General features: G+C 37.8%; 1 protein-coding gene across 1 annotated transcript in view; it reads right to left on the reverse strand.

Annotated features, from left to right (window-relative positions):
• Positions 1-3,788: 3,788 nt before the first annotated feature.
• Positions 3,789-18,628, reverse strand: part of LOC117345051 — a 50,758-nt gene continuing 35,918 nt past the window's right edge. The window contains exons 5-8 of the mRNA XM_033907995.1: positions 12,169-12,231; positions 11,128-11,190; positions 8,639-8,668; positions 3,789-6,392 (exon numbers count right to left, since the gene is read on the reverse strand). Coding sequence (XP_033763886.1) covers positions 4,033-6,392; positions 8,639-8,668; positions 11,128-11,190; positions 12,169-12,231 — 2,516 coding nt within the window. The 3' untranslated portion in view covers positions 3,789-4,032. The remainder of the gene's footprint in view (positions 6,393-8,638; positions 8,669-11,127; positions 11,191-12,168; positions 12,232-18,628) is intronic.

Raw genomic sequence — 18,628 nt, forward strand, 5'->3', positions numbered from 1 at the left:
ACATACCGAAGTTGTTACAACTTGTGTTCACTTCCTGATGAATATTTCAAATAAAATATGTTAAAACTCAACATAAGTTTGAGATCGCATTTGTACATTTTTTTCTTTCTGAAAATTAAACAAAAATAAATCTTGTATCACTTTGAAATGCCAATAAAAATTCCTCCTCAAATAATTCAAAGATATTTCTTAGAAACTTATCTTTCAAAACTCACTTTACATTAATTTAAAACATTTCAATGGAAGAACAAAAATACAGATAAGCCAGTACAAAGAATGTATGTTGAATATAGAAACCAAAACAAACAAAAATAACTAAAATACTAGGAATGTACAAGAAACAAACTTCAGGATTATTTCTTTTCTTAGTTTATAAAAGTGTTGAGATTTCATTGGAATTTTTTTTGTTAAGAAAACCAAACATCTTCCTTATGTATTACTTTGAAATATCAATACAAATAGTTGATGAAACAATTTTAAGATTAGAAAAAATACATTTCAACTGAAATCTCTCTCATAACTTAAATCAACATTTCATATATATATATTAATTGGCAAAAAAATAAATCAAAATAATAAAAAAATAAAATAAAAAAAATACATATTAAAAACAAGAGGCCCATGGGCCTTAACGGTCACCTGAGATTTGAAATATTTCAGTTTATTTAATTGACCCTTTTTGCCCCCCCCCCCCCCCCCCCCCCCCCTATCAGCCCCTAGGGGTCAGTCAGGGCCAACATATGCATATTATCAAACTTTCATTCCATGCTGAAAATGTTAACCAGAATGAATTCCAATAGAAATCAAAACAAATCAGTCAAAAATGTGATTTCCCTATATAAAATTTACCCCCTCCCCAGGGGCAAACTTGTGACCCCAGGGTCATGAAATTTAAAATTTCAATAAAGCACCATAAGACCCTTCAAACTATAAAGAGCATTTGATTCCACCTTATTTCAGTCTTGAGAAGAAGATTTTTGAAATTTCAGTCAATTTGAACCTTTTTAGCCCCGTCCATCAGCCCCAGGGGGGTCAGTCAGGGCCAACATGTGCATGCCTTCAAACTGTCATCCCACGCTGACAATGTTTACAAAATTAGAATGAATTCCAAAACCAATAAAAGTCAAAAATGTTATTTCCCTATATAAACTATAGTAAAGTTTAGCCCCGCCCCAGGGGCAAACTTGAGACCCAAGGGTCATGAAATTCACAATTTTGGTAAAGAACCTTCAAACCCAGCCATCTATGAAGTGTATTTGATTCTATCATATCTGAGAGTAGAGAAGATTTGTGAAATTTCAGTCAATTTGGCCCTTTTTAGCCCCGCCCATCAGCCCCTGGGGGTCAGTCAGGGCCAACATGTGCATGCCATCAAACTGTCATCCCATGCTGACAATGTTTACAAAATTAGAATGAATTCCAATAGAAATAAAACAAATTAAAGTCAAAAATGTGATTTCCCTATATAAACTATAGTAAAGTTTAGCCCCTCCCCAGGGGCAAACGTGAAACCCCTGGGTCATGAAATTTACAATTTTGGTAAAACACCTTAAGACCCTTCCATCTATGAAGAGTGTTTGATTCCAGCATATCTGAGAGTAGAGAAGAAGATTTTTGAAGTTTTAGTCAATTTGACCCTTTTTGGCCCCGCCCCTCAGGCCCCTGGAGGGTGGGGACCATATAATTTACAATTTTGGTTGACCTTTAGCCATAGAAGCTTCCTGCCAAATTTCATAGAATTTAGTTTGTGGGTTTTGGAGAAGAAGTCGAAAATGTAAATTGTTTACGGACGCACGACGCACGACGGACGACGCACGACGCACGACGGACGACGGACGACGACGGACAAAAGGGGATTAGAATAGGTCACTTGAGACTTTGTCTCAGGTGACCTAATAAAAGTTTAAAATGTTATTTCCCTATATAAACTATAGTAAAGTTTAGCCCCGCCCCAGGGGCAAACTTGAGACCCCAGGGTCATGAAATTCACAATTTTGGTAAAGAACTTTCAAACCCAGCCATCTATGAAGTGTATTTGAATCAATCATATCTGAGAGTAGAGAAGAAGATTTGTGAAATTTCAGTCAATTTGGCCCTTTTTAGCCCCGCCCATCAGCCCCTGGGGGTCAGTCAGGGCCAACTTGTGCATGCCATCAAACTATCATCCCATGCTGACAATGTTTACAAAATTAGAATGAATTCCAATAGAAAGAAAACAAATTAAAGTCAAAAATGTGATTTCCCTATATAAACTATAGTAAAGTTTAGCCCCTCCCCAGGGGCAAACGTGAAACCCCTGGGTCATGAAATTTACAATTTTGGTAAAACACCTTAAGACCCTTCCATCTATGAAGAGTGTTTGATTCCACCATATCTGAGAGTAGAGAAGATTTTTGAAGTTTTAGTCAATTTGACCCTTTTTGGCCCCGCCCCCCAGGCCCCTGGGGGGTGGGGACCATATAATTTACAATTTTGGTTGACCTTTAGCCATAGAAGCTTCCTGCCAAATTTCATAGAATTTGGTTTGTGGGTTTTGGAAAAGAAGTCGAAAATGTAAATTGTTTACGGACGCACGACGGACGACGCACGACGCACGACGACGGACAAAAGGGGATTAGAATAGGTCACTTGAGACTTTGTCTCAGGTGACCTAAAAACTCTACATAAAACACCTGAAAATGATGTGATTATGATTACATGTAAATTAATGATGTCTTTAGTTGTGTAAACTATTATACTATTTATATAATTACAGTCTTGTAATTCTAATGATGTGGTTGGTCACAAAAATATTTGTTACTAAAACAGTTTCAATTTCTAAATAGTAAATAATCAAATACTTCATATGGGTTAATATTTTCATTATGATATGACCTGGAATACCCTCCAGTCTGTGTTGGGCCCTACCCTACCCTCCAGTCTGTGTTGGGCCCTACCCTACCCTCCAGTCTGTGTTGGGCCCTACCCTACCCTACCCTCCAGTCTGTGTTGGGCCCTACCCTACCCTCCAGTCTGTGTTGGGCCCTACCCTACCCTCCAGTCTGTGTTGGGCCCTACCCTACCCTCCAGTCCGTGTTGGGCCCTACCCTCCCCTCCAGTCCGTGTTGGGCCCTACCCTACCCTCCAGTCTGTGTTGGGCCCTACCCTACCCTCCAGTCTGTGTTGGGCCCTACCCTACCCTACCCTACCCTCCAGTCTGTGTTGGGTACTACCCTACCCTCCAGTCTGTGTTGGGCTCTACCCTACCCTACCCTCCGGTCTGTGTTGGGCCCTACCCTACCCTCGAGTCTGTGTTGGGTCCTACCCTACCCTCCAGTCTGTGTTGGGCCCTACCCTACCCTACCCTCCGGTCTGTGTTGGGCCCTACCCTACCCTCCAGTCTGTGTTGGGCCCTACCCTACCCTCCAGTCTGTGTTGGGCCCTACCCTACCCTCCAGTCTGTGTTGGGCCATACCCTACCCTCCAGTCCGTGTTGGACCCTACCCTACCCTCCAGTCCGTGTTGGGCCATACCCTACCCTCCAGTCTGTGTTGGGCCATACCCCACCCTCCAGTCTGTGTTGGGCCCTACCCTACCCTCCAGTCTGTGTTGGGCCCTACCCTACCCTCCAGTCTGTGTTGGGCCCTACCCTACCCTCCAGTCTGTGTTGGGCCCTACCCTACCCTCCAGTCTGTGTTGGGCCGTACCAGGCGGTTATTAGTATCACCACCTTCCTTTCACTCGCACCTACCTGAGGACACCCCCTATCGCCGAAGAAAATTTCTAAAACCGCCGACTTTTGTTTGTTGTTGTGAACAATGATGAAAATAAATTGTTTCTTCAACTTAATCTTTGTTTAATTATACACCATGTTATACAAGTTAATGTATAGAAGGTTAAGAAGTATGTGTGACTATCTATAAGTAGTTTTATTTACAAATAAACTTGACAAGATGATCCTACAAAAGGTTTCCACGGTGTTCTGTTCGTTGCTGTTTATTTTGTCATTATGTTACACAAGTTAATGTATAGAAGTGTGAATATTTAATACGTTTATTTATTAAAAACTTTGACAAGATGATCATACAATGGGTTATCATACTTCCTCCACTTTCTCCTCCTCTCTGTCTGTTCCTTTGCCATGTCTAAAACAGATCTCCCGTTATTAGTAAGTATGGTCGTGATGTCATACTTACCTCCTGTTTTCTCTACGTACTGTTTTACGTGAAGTTCACAATCAGTGAACCAGTCTACATCTGATGTCATCCTGGCTATGTGATGTAGACAATTATACCCACGTTTATCTACAGCTGTAGTTAGTGCTGGGTATAACTTACACAGCTCTAAACTAAGCTCTCTGTGTCCCTCCATACAACTATGATGTAATACTGTATACCCGTCGTTAGTTACAGCTGTAGTTAGTGCTGGGTATAACGTACACAGCTCTAAACTAAGCTTCCTGTGTCCCATTATACAACTAACATGTAATACTGTATACCCGTCGTTAGTTACAGCTGTAGTTAGTGCTGGGTATAACGTACACAGGTATAAACTAAGCTCCCTGTGTCCCTCACTACAACTATCATGTAATACTGTAAACCCGTCCTCGTCCACTAACTGTGACATGTACCGTCCACACACACAACTCCTATGTACATCACGACCATTTTCTGTCTCACACATATGTTGTACATCCTCAACTCTACACAATGATTTAAGTATCAATCTCTCCACTGTCTGAAATAGACCAACGTTTCCTGTCCGTGCCACACAATGGAGCGTGCTTTGTCTCTCGTCATCAGTCTCATGTACCAAGTCTGGGTAAGTGTCACACAACATGGTCACCATCTCTTCTCTCTCAAACAAACACGCCTCGTGTAGGACATTGATATTCACAGCTAAATATGATGATCGTGACCTGTCTGCCCTCGCTGTAGGAATGACGTCATACATTAGTATTTGTGTCAGTAGTTGTACACTCCCACACTTCACTACACTAAACAGTGTATCCTTGTCAGGCGTTACACCCACAGAAAGGAGATACGAGACACGATCTTCTAAACCAGCAGAGCAAGCTCCATTTAACAAGGCACACTTTATCAGTTGGTGTAAGTTTTTGTCATCATTCTGACCACTTAGCCATCTGATAAATCCCTGTAGAAACAGGGTGTCTGTCCATACGTCTAATGTAGCTAAATAGTCACACTTACTCAAATACCAGTCACTTTTAGGATCAACAGATTGAAACTCTTTCACTATACGTTTATATATGGCATTGGTTTGATTATCAGAAGATATAACTATTCTGTTTGGGTTGATTTTTGCTGTAGTTACATACCTGAGGAACTCTCTGGGACAATTCTGTATGTAGCCAATGGGAGTTTTCTCTCCATACAGAAGTGCCACTGTTTCCTCAATGGAGTCGTGGTTGAATTTGTAAGAGGGACATTTTACCCACAGTGTAGATTCTTTTTTCACCAGCCAACCCAAAAGGCATTCTAATGACTCCTTTACAAATTCAGCTTTCTTTTTCTCTTTTTTGTCAATAAGCTCAGGTGTTAGGTTAACTTTTACTACATCAAAAGCAAATGCTGCTTTCATTTTCTCATTTTCCTCAATATTTTCAATAGAAGGGTCTAAATCATGTTCTACAACTGAGCCGCCATTGAGGAACAGATACAGCAGACCATAAAATTTCCCGTCTTCTAATTTAGATAAAGAGGATTTAAAATAATGCAAAGGTCTTTCAAAGAATTTGACTCTCTCTGTTTGTAAACTAGGTGTGTCCCTAAATAATCTACAACACTGTGGAAACCCAATGTCTGGGGCCGAGGCCACAATCTGTTTCTCCTCAACATCTGTCCATTTAACAAATTCAGTTTTTGGTTGATACAACCTTAACAATGCAAGTTTTTCTTTGTCTTCTTTGTACTGGCTAAGGTCAACAATGTTTTCTTTAGTAAATAATTTTCCTAGGCCACTTAAAGAATTAATCATTCCACTACGAATTGTAATGACCAGATAATTGGACTCAGATTCATTTCCACAAAGTTTTGCAATAATTTCTTTTTCTCGTTTCTCCCATTCTTTCACATCTTCCTGACACACAACATTCGTTCCAAAGATGTCATCAAAATAAATAACTAATTGTGACTTTGGTGCAACTGAATCTAAGTCTTTTATCTCGTGTAGTTGTAGTGGTTGTCGACATCGTTTATGTTGCCCCTCCTCTTCATTACCGCACAGCACAAAACCGAGAAGTTCAAGTGCAGTAGACGATTTCCCGTCCCCCGAGTTTCCCTGGATTATAACGATTTTGTTCTCCAGAAGTTTTTGATGGGCATCTTGGAGACTTTTCGTAGAAATATACTTGTAGCTTTCTTTTTCTGTCCGAATTGTAGACTTTGTTGTATCTGCAAGGAAAGAAGATTAAACTTGTAAGAACAAACATCAGCATGACAAAGCCAAAATTCACGAGTTCCCTGGGAGCATGAGACAATATTTTTTTACATAAAAAATGACAGACTCCCTACCACGAAAAAAAAATAAAATAAAAAATAACTACAATATATAGATACGTATAACTTATCACATATTACTGAACCTAATATTACATCATGTACATGAAAGGTTTCTCTATCAGAAATACATGTACATTTTTAACACAAACTATTACAAAAGGCTCATAGAACCTTCATCGTTCACCAATTGATCAATAAATGCTCCTCACGATCATTTCGAAACCCTCGACCTTCAGAATCAGTCAAAGTTCAGATTAAATATTTAAGGATTAACATCAATTATTTTTTCTGTTATAGAGTCATAACAGAAAAAACTGGAGTGTACTCAAAATAAACCGCGAAGCGGTTTATGAAGAGAGTACACTCCAGTTTTTTCTGTTATGACTGTATAACAGAAAAAATAATTAATGTTAATTCTTATAATTTAATTTCGTCTTATACACACCAAGATATTTCACTTTCTTTGGCGAACTCTTTTCTGTGATAAATTATTACGCAACATCATCAGCCAATCAAAAATGACGTTACATTTCGCAACATCAAAAAATTTGTTATGGAGGTATAACAAAATTATTTTAGCCAATGAAAATGCGCGTTTCATACAAAATTAAATTATTCAGTTTTAACTAAATTTTTGAAATAATGAGACTTTACAAATAATGATTAATTAAAATTGTCCTTCCTGATATAGTTTATGATTATTTTCCTTATTTTAATGGATACAACCTGAAATCTTGTGATGTTAAATCAATGCCACCGAGGAAATTATTACATCACTCAAAGGGATTTGGGTGCCAACCAAATAATGATCTTGTTGGTTCTGTGAAAGACTGATCATTGCTTTACTTTCTCTTGTTAAATTCCAGTACTTCTCAAGAATAAGCAAGAACAAATTTAAAATGTCAAAATATCCTTTGTATACTGTCAGCCATATTGATTTCCTTATCAGTCTTAATAGTAAATCGGACACAACTAGGGTCTATGGGACCTACATTTCAGTTGAGAATTACTGTTTTAGTAGCCTTCCAATATTTCTCAAGAAACTTCAAGCTGTAAAAATCAAAGAATTAAAGATGGCTGCCTGTTTGCTGTTTTGTTTTTTCAATCACGCTCTCTTTGGAACGGGCATATTTAAGAACCTCCATGAAAAGTTTACAAAAGATCCGTGCCCTATTCCCAGGAAATCACAATTACAAGGATTTTATGGACGGACAACGAACCACAGAAAAGGTCCATTTGAATTGTTCATGAACTGATATACCTAAAGAGGGGTGAGGGCTGGTGATGGTAGTGAGGAGTTGGGGGATAAAAAAGTCATTTAAAGAATAAGAGGCCCATGGGCCTGAGCAGGTCGCGGAGTTCTGATACATTTCAGTCAGAGCCAATATGTGCATAACATCAAAATGTCATTCCATAATGTTATTCTACCCAAGTTTTGATTATAATTTTTCTAATAGCAATTAAACAAATGATGCTCAGAAGTGTGATTTCCCTATATAAACTATAGTAAATTTTACCCCTCCCCAGAGGGGAAACGTGAGACCAAAGGGTGATGAAATTCAAACTTTTGGTTAAGCAGAGTGTTTGATTTGAACTTATTTGCGTGTTGAGAAGACAATTTTTGAAATACAGTTAATTTGACCCCATTTTGCTCCAACCCTCAGGCCCTGGGAGGTGAGGACCATATAATTTACACTGTTGGTTGACTTTGACCATAGAAGTTTCTCCAAAATTTCATTAAAATTGGTTCAGGGATTTCTGAGACGGCAAAAATGTGAATTGTTAATGGACAGACGACACCTACTGCACAACAATGAACAAAAGGAATTAAAATGGATGACTTCAGACTTCAACTCAGGTGACCTAAAATTTGACAGACGACAGAAGCTGGCCCTGACAATAAGACAACCTGTTTCCATCAGTCAGCCACAATGACTATGTGACGTATCAGATAACATGTGGCCTTGACCTTTGATGGATAATTTCATCAACAGTAATTGTTATATCAAAATCAAGTATTTTGTGTGTTCTTTAAACATGTAAACATCCAATGTTTCAAATGTTTCAGTAGCTGTCGTCCCTGATGAAGTTTGGTCCATATGGGCGTTTTGTTGTATCCCTCCAATCTCAAGACTCACCTATCATAGCCGTCAACTTAGGATCCCTTCCTGTAAAATAAAATGATCCAAGTCATGAGATATTTCACATAATTATGATTTAAAAATTTACAGTGACAAAATAAATAGAAAATAGTTTTGATATGTGAATCACAGGAAAGTGAACTCCCTTTATGTGGAATGGTGGATAAACTGTTTCTTTTCAGTCAAATGTTTGACAGAGATTTATTGGTAAGGTACAGATTAGCACACATGATTATAAGTTATGACATAAGAGCATTGTCCCCGGGGCCAGCATGTGTGGGACACAGTGACTCCTCCGGGTAATCCCTTCTTGTCCAGCATTGTTTATTATTATAGGGTGAGGATCTTATCTTTCCCAAGATATGGAACATGAACTAAATTCCCAGGGGCTTGACTAGACGTTAGGTCAATCCCGACAGTGAACTAAATTACCAGGGGCTGGACTAGACTTTTGGTCAATCATGACAGTGAACTAAATTACCAGGGGCTGGACTAGACGTTAGGTCAATCCTGACAGTGAACTAAATTCCCAGGAGCTAGACTAGACTTTCGGTCAATCCTGACAGTGGACTAAGCCCCAGGGGATGGACTAGACTTTGGGTCAATCCTGACAGTGAACTAAATTCCCAGGGGATGGACTAGACTTTGGGTCAACAGTGAACTAAATTCCCAGGAGCTGGACTAGACTTTGGGTCAATCCTGACAGTGAACTAAATTCCCAGGGACCGGACTAGACTTTAGGTCAATTCTGACAGTGAACTACATTACCAGGGGCTGGACTAGACTTCGGGTTAAATCCTGACAGTGAACTAAATTCCCAAGGGATGGACTAGACTTTGGGTCAATCCTGACAGTGAACTAAATTCCCAGGGGCTGAACTAGACTTTGTGTCAATTCTGACAGTGAAATAAAATTACCAGGGGCTGGACTAGACTTTGGGTCAACAGTGAACTAAATTACCAGGGGCTGGACTAGACTTTGGATCAATCCTGACAGTGAACTAAATTCCCAGGGGCTGGACTAGACATTGGGTCAATCATGACAATGAACTAAATTCCCAGGGGATGGACTAGACATTGGGTCAATCATGACAATGAACTAAATTCCCAGGGGATGGACTAGACTTTGGGTCAATCATGACAATGAACTAAATTCCCAGGGGATGGACTAGACTTTGGGTCAAGCACTGAATAACACACAGAGGAGGGTAAAGGAATGTCTTGTAATAGTAGGAAGTGTGAACCACACACACTGGACCTTCACCTGAAGTTATGTACGCCAACACTGTAATCAACTGAGAAACACAGACTGTCTTGGGTAGGAAGTGTGAACCACACACACTGGACCTTCACCCGAGGTTATGTACGCCAACACCGTAATCGACTGAGAAACACAGACTATCATAGGTAGGAAGTGTGAACCACACCCTGGACCTTCACCTGATGTTATGAACGCCAACACCTTAATCGACTGAGAAACACAGACTGTCATAGGTAGGAAGTGTGAACCACACCCTGTACCTTCACCTGATGTTATGAACGCGAACACTGTAATCGACTGAGAAACACAGACTGTCTTGGGTAGGAAGTGTGAACCACACACACTGGACCTTCACCTGAGGTTATGTACGCCAACACTGTAATCGACTGAGAAACACAGACTGTCTTGGGTAGGAAGTGTGAACCACACACACTGGACCTTCACCTGAAGTTATGTACGCCAACACTGTAATCGACTGAGAAACACAGACTGTCTTGGGTAGGAAGTGTGAACCACACACACTGGACCTTCACCTGAGGTTATGTACGCCAACACTGTAATCGACTGAGCTAGCGCGTCGAGTATTCTTCTTAAAATTTACAAAACTAGACACATCACACAGGGCTTCCCATAATATCTGACTCTTAAAACCTGAATCTTACATTTAAATTAGATTACTGTTTATACACACCAAATATACAACACTTGTATCAGAGTGGCTATGTATGACTTCTGACCATATAACTGGGACTAATGACCACACGTATCTTAAAGGTGTAGAACTTCTGTTTCGATAAACAATGTAAATACCGATATTATATTTGTAAAGGGGTTCACAATATATCGTCTGCACCAACTTTTTATTTCTGAAGTAGTCTCGTGTGACCTGATGTCCATCAAAACCAGGTGTAGAAAGATCTTCTGATCGATGTTTAGAAATATTACATTCATTAAATGTACGTTGACTGTCAGACTGACACAGAAGAACTGAAGGATGGACTAGTGGACAATACAAATACTACAGGGCACCTACACCTCCTTTCTGGCCTTAACTCATTAAGCTTTTGAAGTAATAGAAGACCCATAAACATTTGATGGCATTTTAACCTTAAACTACCTAATGACAAAATATCATAGGTTCAGCCTCAGAAGAAATTCAAAAGAAGATTTTTGAAGTTCGTCCCAAGTCATATTTACCAACACACCAACATAATTGTCTGTTATACCTGCATTTTTGGCTGATGTTTGTTTCATGTCACTGACATCTTTCTTCACAGCATCAACAGTGCCTGTCAAAATGTTAAATAAAATCAATTTCATATAATATCTATAACTGTACAGTAAAACCTCAATATAGCACTATCTTCCATCCAGCAAGATTTTGGTGGTACAATGAGGAGAAATTTCAGAGAACCTTTCTGAGCAATAGCGAAAACAATTCAAATTGTCAAAGTTAAAGATGGCGACCTGTCATCCACCTTATTTTCATATCTGTCCTTAAATGGAACATGCACAACTAGGGACCAAAGGGAAATAGAAAGTGAAATTTAAGAAAGATCAATAAAGAATTTTGTGAGAAATAGCTATAGAGATAACAGACTTCAACTGTCAAAATTGAAAATGACTACCTATAGCTTTCTATCAGCTATCTTGTTTTCAGATCAGTCTCAAAATAGAACATGCATTTGTGTAACTAGGGACCAAGGGGAACCTAAGAGCGAAATTTGAGAAAAATCCATGAAGATTTTTCTGAGAACAGCAATGACAATTGCTACAGGCTGGATGGATGTTTGACATCAGACAACTCTGTGACTTTTACCTTTTGTCAGTTAACTCCTTGTTCTGGTACGACCAACTATGCTTTGTAATGTTAGCTTCATAATCTGACCTAGATCTTTGACCTTGACCTTTGGTCAGCTGACTTCGAGTTGAATTCTTATCAATATTGCTTCATAGTGTCACAACAAAATGTTTATCAATGAAAAAACGCACGAATTGACCTTGACCCATTAACCTTGAACATTAACCTTGAGCCTGAATGTGTGCATTTTTGCGAGTTGAACATCTGGACCAAATTTTCATGTGAATGAGACAATGAATACCAGTTATCAGTCAATAACAAATAAATGTGGACAGACAGACAGCAAGTGATTACTCTATATGGCACATGTATCTCCATACAAATAGTAAATTTGTATGAAATTCATTCCAATTCAAACTTTGACAGGCGGCTGAGTATATTATAGTCAGTGGGACATGTTACATACCTTTTAGGTTGTCCATGTCAGTTGTCATCTCGTCTTGTCTCTGTTTTACGTCACAGATTTCCCCTAAAAAGACAAACAATATCTTGTAGACTCAAGAACATGCATGAAAGAACAAGAGATCCCAGAGGGATCTTGGCGCCCACCATTGAATGATCTTTATAGGTTCCATGTCAGATTGATCTTTTCTCTACTTTTCCCTTCCTCTAAGTCTTACTAATCTGTGTAAATTCAGAAACAGCCCTCTAGTACTTTTCAAACAAGGGGAACCTATATATAAAATTTAAGATTTAGCGATAATGGCTGTCTGTTGTTTTCGGATTGGTCCCAAAATGCAACACCAGGGACCAAGGGGAACCTACATATGAAATTTCAGAAAGATCCCTTCAGTACCTTCTGTAAAATAGCGATAACAAACTTCAATTGTCAAAATCTAAGATGGCTGCCTGTCAACCATGTTGTTTTCCGATAGGTCTCAAAATGTAATATGCATAACTAGGCACCAAGGGGAACCTATATATGAAATTTCAGAAAGATCCCTTCAGCACTTTCTTAGAAATAGCGATAACAAGTTTCAATTGTCAAAATCTAGGATGGCTGCCTGTCGGCCATGTTGTTTTACGATTAGTCTCAAAATGCAATATGCATAACTAGGCACCGAGGGGAACCTACATATGAAAATTTGAAAAAGATCCCTTCAGTACTTTCTCAGAAATAGCAATAACAAACTTCAATTGTCAAAATCTAAGATGGCTGCCTGTCGGCCATGTTGTTTTCCGATAGGTCTCAAAATGTAATATGCATAACTAGGCACCAAGGGGAACCTATATATGAAATTTAAGAAAGATCCCTTCAATACTTTCTGAGAAATAGCGATAACAAACTTCAATTGTCAAAATCTAAGATGGCTGCCTGTCGGCCATGTTGTTTTCCGATAGGTCTCAAAATGTAATATGCATAACTAGGCACCAAGGGGAACCTACATATGAAATTTAAGAAAGATCCCTTCAGTACCTTCTGTAAAATAGCGATAACAAACTTCAATTGTCAAAATCTAAGATGGCTGCCTGTCAACCATGTTGTTTTCCGATAGGTCTCAAAATGTAATATGCATAACTAGGCACCAAGGGGAACCTATATATGAAATTTAAGAAAGATCCCTTCAATACTTTCTGAGAAATAGCGATAACAAACTTCAATTGTCAAAATCTAAGATGGCTGCCTGTCGGCCATGTTGTTTTCCGATAGGTCTCAAAATGTAATATGCATAACTAGGCACCAAGGGGAACCTACATATGAAATTTAAGAAAGATCCCTTCAGTACCTTCTGTAAAATAGCGATAACAAACTTCAATTGTCAAAATCTAAGATGGCTGCCTGTCAACCATGTTGTTTTCCGATAGGTCTCAAAATGTAATATGCATAACTAGGCACCAAGGGGAACCTATATATGAAATTTCAGAAAGATCCCTTCAGCACTTTCTTAGAAATAGCGTTAACAAGTTTCAATTGTCAAAATCTAGGATGGCTGCCTGTCGGCCATGTTGTTTTACGATTAGTCTCAAAATGCAATATGCATAACTAGGCACCGAGGGGAACCTTCATATGAAAATTTGAAAAAGATCCCTTCAGTACTTTCTCAGAAATAGCAATAACAAACTTCAATTGTCAAAATCTAAGATGGCTGCCTGTCGGCCATGTTGTTTTCCGATAGGTCTCAAAATGTAATATGCATAACTAGGCACCAAGGGGAACCTATATATGAAATTTAAGAAAGATCCCTTCAATACTTTCTGAGAAATAGCGATAACAAACTTCAATTGTCAAAATCTAAGATGGCTGCCTGTCGGCCATGTTGTTTTCCGATAGGTCTCAAAATGTAATATGCATAACTAGGCACCAAGGGGAACCTATAAATGAAATTTAAGAAAGATCCCTTCAGTACTTTCTCAGAAATAGCGATAACAAACTTCAATTGTCAAAATCCAAGATGGCTGCCTGTCGGCCATGTTGTTTTCCGATAGGTCTCAAAATGCAATATGCATAACTACGCACCAAGGGGAATATACATATGAAATTTGAGGAAGATCCCTTCAGTACTTTCTCAGAAATAGCGATAACAAACTTCAATTGTCAAAATCCAAGATGGCTGCCTGTCGGCCATGTTGTTTTCTGATTGGTCTCAAAATGCAATATGCATAACTAGGCACCAAGGGGAACCCACATATGAAATTTGAGAAAGATCCCTTCAGTACTTTCTGAGGATTAGCGATAACAACAATTGTTTACGGACGGACGGACCACGGACGCAGGGCGATTTGAATAGCCCACCATCTGATGATGGTGGGCTAAAAAGTGATAACAAAGATCCATACACACCTGTCAAATGTATAGTGATAACAAAGATCCATACACACCTGTCAAAGGTATAGTGATAACAAAGATCCATACACACCTGTCAAATGTATAGTGATAACAAAGATCCATACACACCTGTCAAAGGTATAGTGATAACAAAGATCCATACACACCTGTCAAAGGTATAGTGATAACAAAGATCCATACACACCTGTCAAAGGTATAGTGATAACAAAGATATATACACACCTGTCTAGTGATAACAAAGATCCATACACACCTGTCAAAGGTATAGTGATAACAAAGATCCATACACACCTGTCTAGTGATAACAAAGATCCATACACACCTGTCAAATGTATAGTGATAACAAAGATCCATACACACCTGTCAAAGGTATAGTGATAACAAAGATCCATACACACCTGTCAAAGGTATAGTGATAACAAAGATATATACACACCTGTCAAAGGTATAGTGATAACAAAGATCCATACACACCTGTCAAAGGTATAGTGATAACAAAGATCCATACACACCTGTCAAAGGTGTAGTGATAACAAAGATCCATACACACCTGTCAAAGGTATAGTGATAACAAAGATATATACACACCTGTCAAAGGTATAGTGATAACAAAGATCCATACACACCTGTCAAAGGTATAGTGATAACAAAGATCTATACACACCTGTCAAATGTATAGTGATAACAAAGATCCATACATTTATCTTTTATACCTTCATTTTGGGCTGAAGTTTGTCTCATGTCACTGACATCTTTCTTCACAGCATCAACATCACAGCATCAACATCACCACTCACAGCATCAACAGTGCCTGTCAAAATGTTAAATGACAGTACTACAGGAGGCGCTAGTCAGATGTAAAGGTTATATTTGAAATAAAGCAAGAATAGAAATTAAACTGATATCAACATGATGACACATTTTCACTTAAGTGTGTCAATCTAACTGGAAAAAATGGTTTCACAGTCTTGATGAATGTAATGGTTTAGACTGTTCCAATGTACATAATGGTTTTTACCATCTTCAACTTTCAAACCAACTTCTACTTAAGTAGTTAAAAATTTCTAATTTCAAACATTTTAATTTTTTTTCCAAACCAACTTCTACTTAGGTACATGTCGTTAACATTCATACTTTTAACCAACTTTTATACTTAAGTAGTTCAAATTTGCATTTATGTGTTTAAAATCAACTTATACCTAATAGGCCTAGGTATTAGAAAGGTAGAAACGATATGATACACATTTAGATACGCTATAACAATACACAATATGTATTGAAAATACAGGAGTCTCTGCTACTTTTTTGTTGAAAGTGTGCAAAATCTTTCAATATCTTGTCAAAAAAATTTGCTTATTCCTTTCTATTTTGATCTTGAATTATATCAAAATTTAGATTGACGACTTTTAAAATTATTACTTTTTTATTGAACAAAGACATCATTTTTTTAAGGACAATTATTGCAAAATTAGGTATTAATTCCATCTATTTTAATAGATCCAATATCAATAAAAACAATCAGCTGTGATTTGTAATTTGTTGTTTTTCAATTCACCACCAAGATGTAGACATTAGCCTATTATACGTACTGTATATAAATATACAGTGTTTTACATGCAAAATATTGAAGAAAACTCTCATATTTGAAACCATATGTGATTGTTTTTCAAGAAACTATAAGTCCCTTGGGGTGGGGAAAGAACATGGATCACATCAGGATTGTGTTCATCTCTTGATGCCAAGGAAGGCTATGTATGATTATCGGGTGGGGATCTGAATGGTTTCACAGATAAAACAAAAGTAATCAGTTTGCAATGGTGGGAAAAGGTTTACCATTTTTACAATTTTGAATCCCTAGCCCAAAAGTATGCTAATAATCAAATATGAGAGAAATCCATCGCCTTCTTCCAGACAATTATTTATATCAATATATATAGCCAAATTGGCCCTGGTGTCAGCCCCAACATTTGTACAATTTTGTATCCCTACCCCATAAGGCTGCTACCAGTCAAATATGAGTGATATAACATTGCTTAGTTTCAGAGAAGGAGTCGCTTATATCAATTAAGCCAAATTGACCCCTTTTGTCCCCATTATCTGGCCCCCTGGAGATCAGCCCAATCATTTGTACAATTTTGAATCCCTACCCCACAGGGATGCTACCAGATAAATATGAGCGATAACAAGTCGCAATACCTTGACATTCTCTGATAATGTCATTGAGAAAATTTAGCTCTGACCACATGCTAATTGATTTCCAATGAAAATGAACAAATTATGCTGAAATATGTGGGATGAGTTTCCTATATAAACTATAATAGTAAAATTCATCCCCTCCCTAGGGGGAATGTGACACACGGAGGCCATGAAATTAACAATTTTGATAAAACAGCTTAAGAACCTTTTGTACACCATTCTGCTATATCTGGGTCTGGAGAAGAAGACCGAATCACGACGACTGATCAAATTTTAATTATGTTGGTGTACATATTATGAGCTGAATGTCAAAGGATTGTAAATTCTGTACATACTGTATTATAATTATATTATCAGGCAGTCAGCATAAATTGCATGTTTCATATCTATAATATTAGAAGTTTGACATTTTTGTACGATATATATATATATACTTAATTTTGACACAAACATTAAAGGAGTTAGTTACTTTCATAGATTCATATGTTTTTCTAGAGCTGACTAAAACATATTTGTCAATTGTTAACAACACTATATCTTCTCAGTCTAGGCGCCGATGACATTGTTAGTATCAGTTGATATCTCCAAGACAATGAAACACAATGTTCATACGAACCGTCATAATTTTTTTTTTCATTACAGGACCGGAACAATGAAATATGACAATGAGCAATATGAATAGTCAATATGAGATTTGATAGGATGCCTCTCGTCGGTCAACCACTCGCTTGATTCTTTTTGTAGGAGTCAATAATATATGTATGTGAATTAAACTCTCGCGATGTCTGTTGCACATAAGTGCACAGAAACACATTGTCACTTAAGCTGAAAAAAAAATCACACTTAAGTAGCAATAACACATAATAGTCAAAAACCCTATTATATGTGATCCGTGATAAGAAACAGTACTTAAGCATTTTTGGTAATTTATCCTGAAACGGTCTTCCATATTTGACATCCCGCAGATTGTTGCTTGTATATATAGTTTAAACAGATTTGAAGGTCAGTATTTGAAGATACCCAAATGGTTATACATTTATTCATAACGAATGAAATTATTGACAAAAAGAATTTAACTTTTTTTCACACTTTCTGGAGACCAATAAGGAGATTGATTATTTTAAGGGATTTATAATGTTCGCAACATGAAAATCCAACATGAATATAATTGTCAATGAATATATTAATCATATAACATGAAACAGTATGAAAACAACAAAAAGTTGTATTAATAGGGTAAAAGCAATTTTTATACATTTTGTTAATCTACAATTACTGTGTGTTGTTTATACAATAATGTGTATATATATATATATATATAGTTTATGTAATACAAACATTTCACAGCTCTGTGCATATTACATGAAAACACTTGAAAAGGTTGAATAGCTGAATATTATATAAATAAGACAACCTGGTTCAACTAGAACACTGACACGTCAGAAAGGGCCCCGCTATGTGTCTGACCCTTCAGGGTAAATGTAATAATTATTGTCAGTGTTTTTCCTGCCTATATAACTGGGTGCGCCAAACGACCCCATTCTCAATGCGTTTTAGCCTGATTTTTTCCCGAAATCAACTCGAAAATTCCCAATAATTTCAACCAATCAGACACCTCCATTTGTTACCATGGCAACAGACAGTTTCATAAGTGGTACCATTGTGTTTGGCTTCCCTAAAAACCACTATGTACCAATTTTCACCGAAATCGAACAATATAGAAATTTCAACCAATCAGAAACCTCCATTTGTTACCATGGCAACAGACGGTTTTGTAAGTGGTACCAATTTTCACCGAAATCCTTCAACTCTTGTCAATAATTTGGCGCAAAAGAAAAAAACGGACAGACGGACGAACAGACATACAGACAACCTGATTACT

Source organism: Pecten maximus, chromosome 16 (assembly GCF_902652985.1).
Source record: "Pecten maximus chromosome 16, xPecMax1.1, whole genome shotgun sequence".
Taxonomy (NCBI): domain Eukaryota; kingdom Metazoa; phylum Mollusca; class Bivalvia; order Pectinida; family Pectinidae; genus Pecten; species Pecten maximus.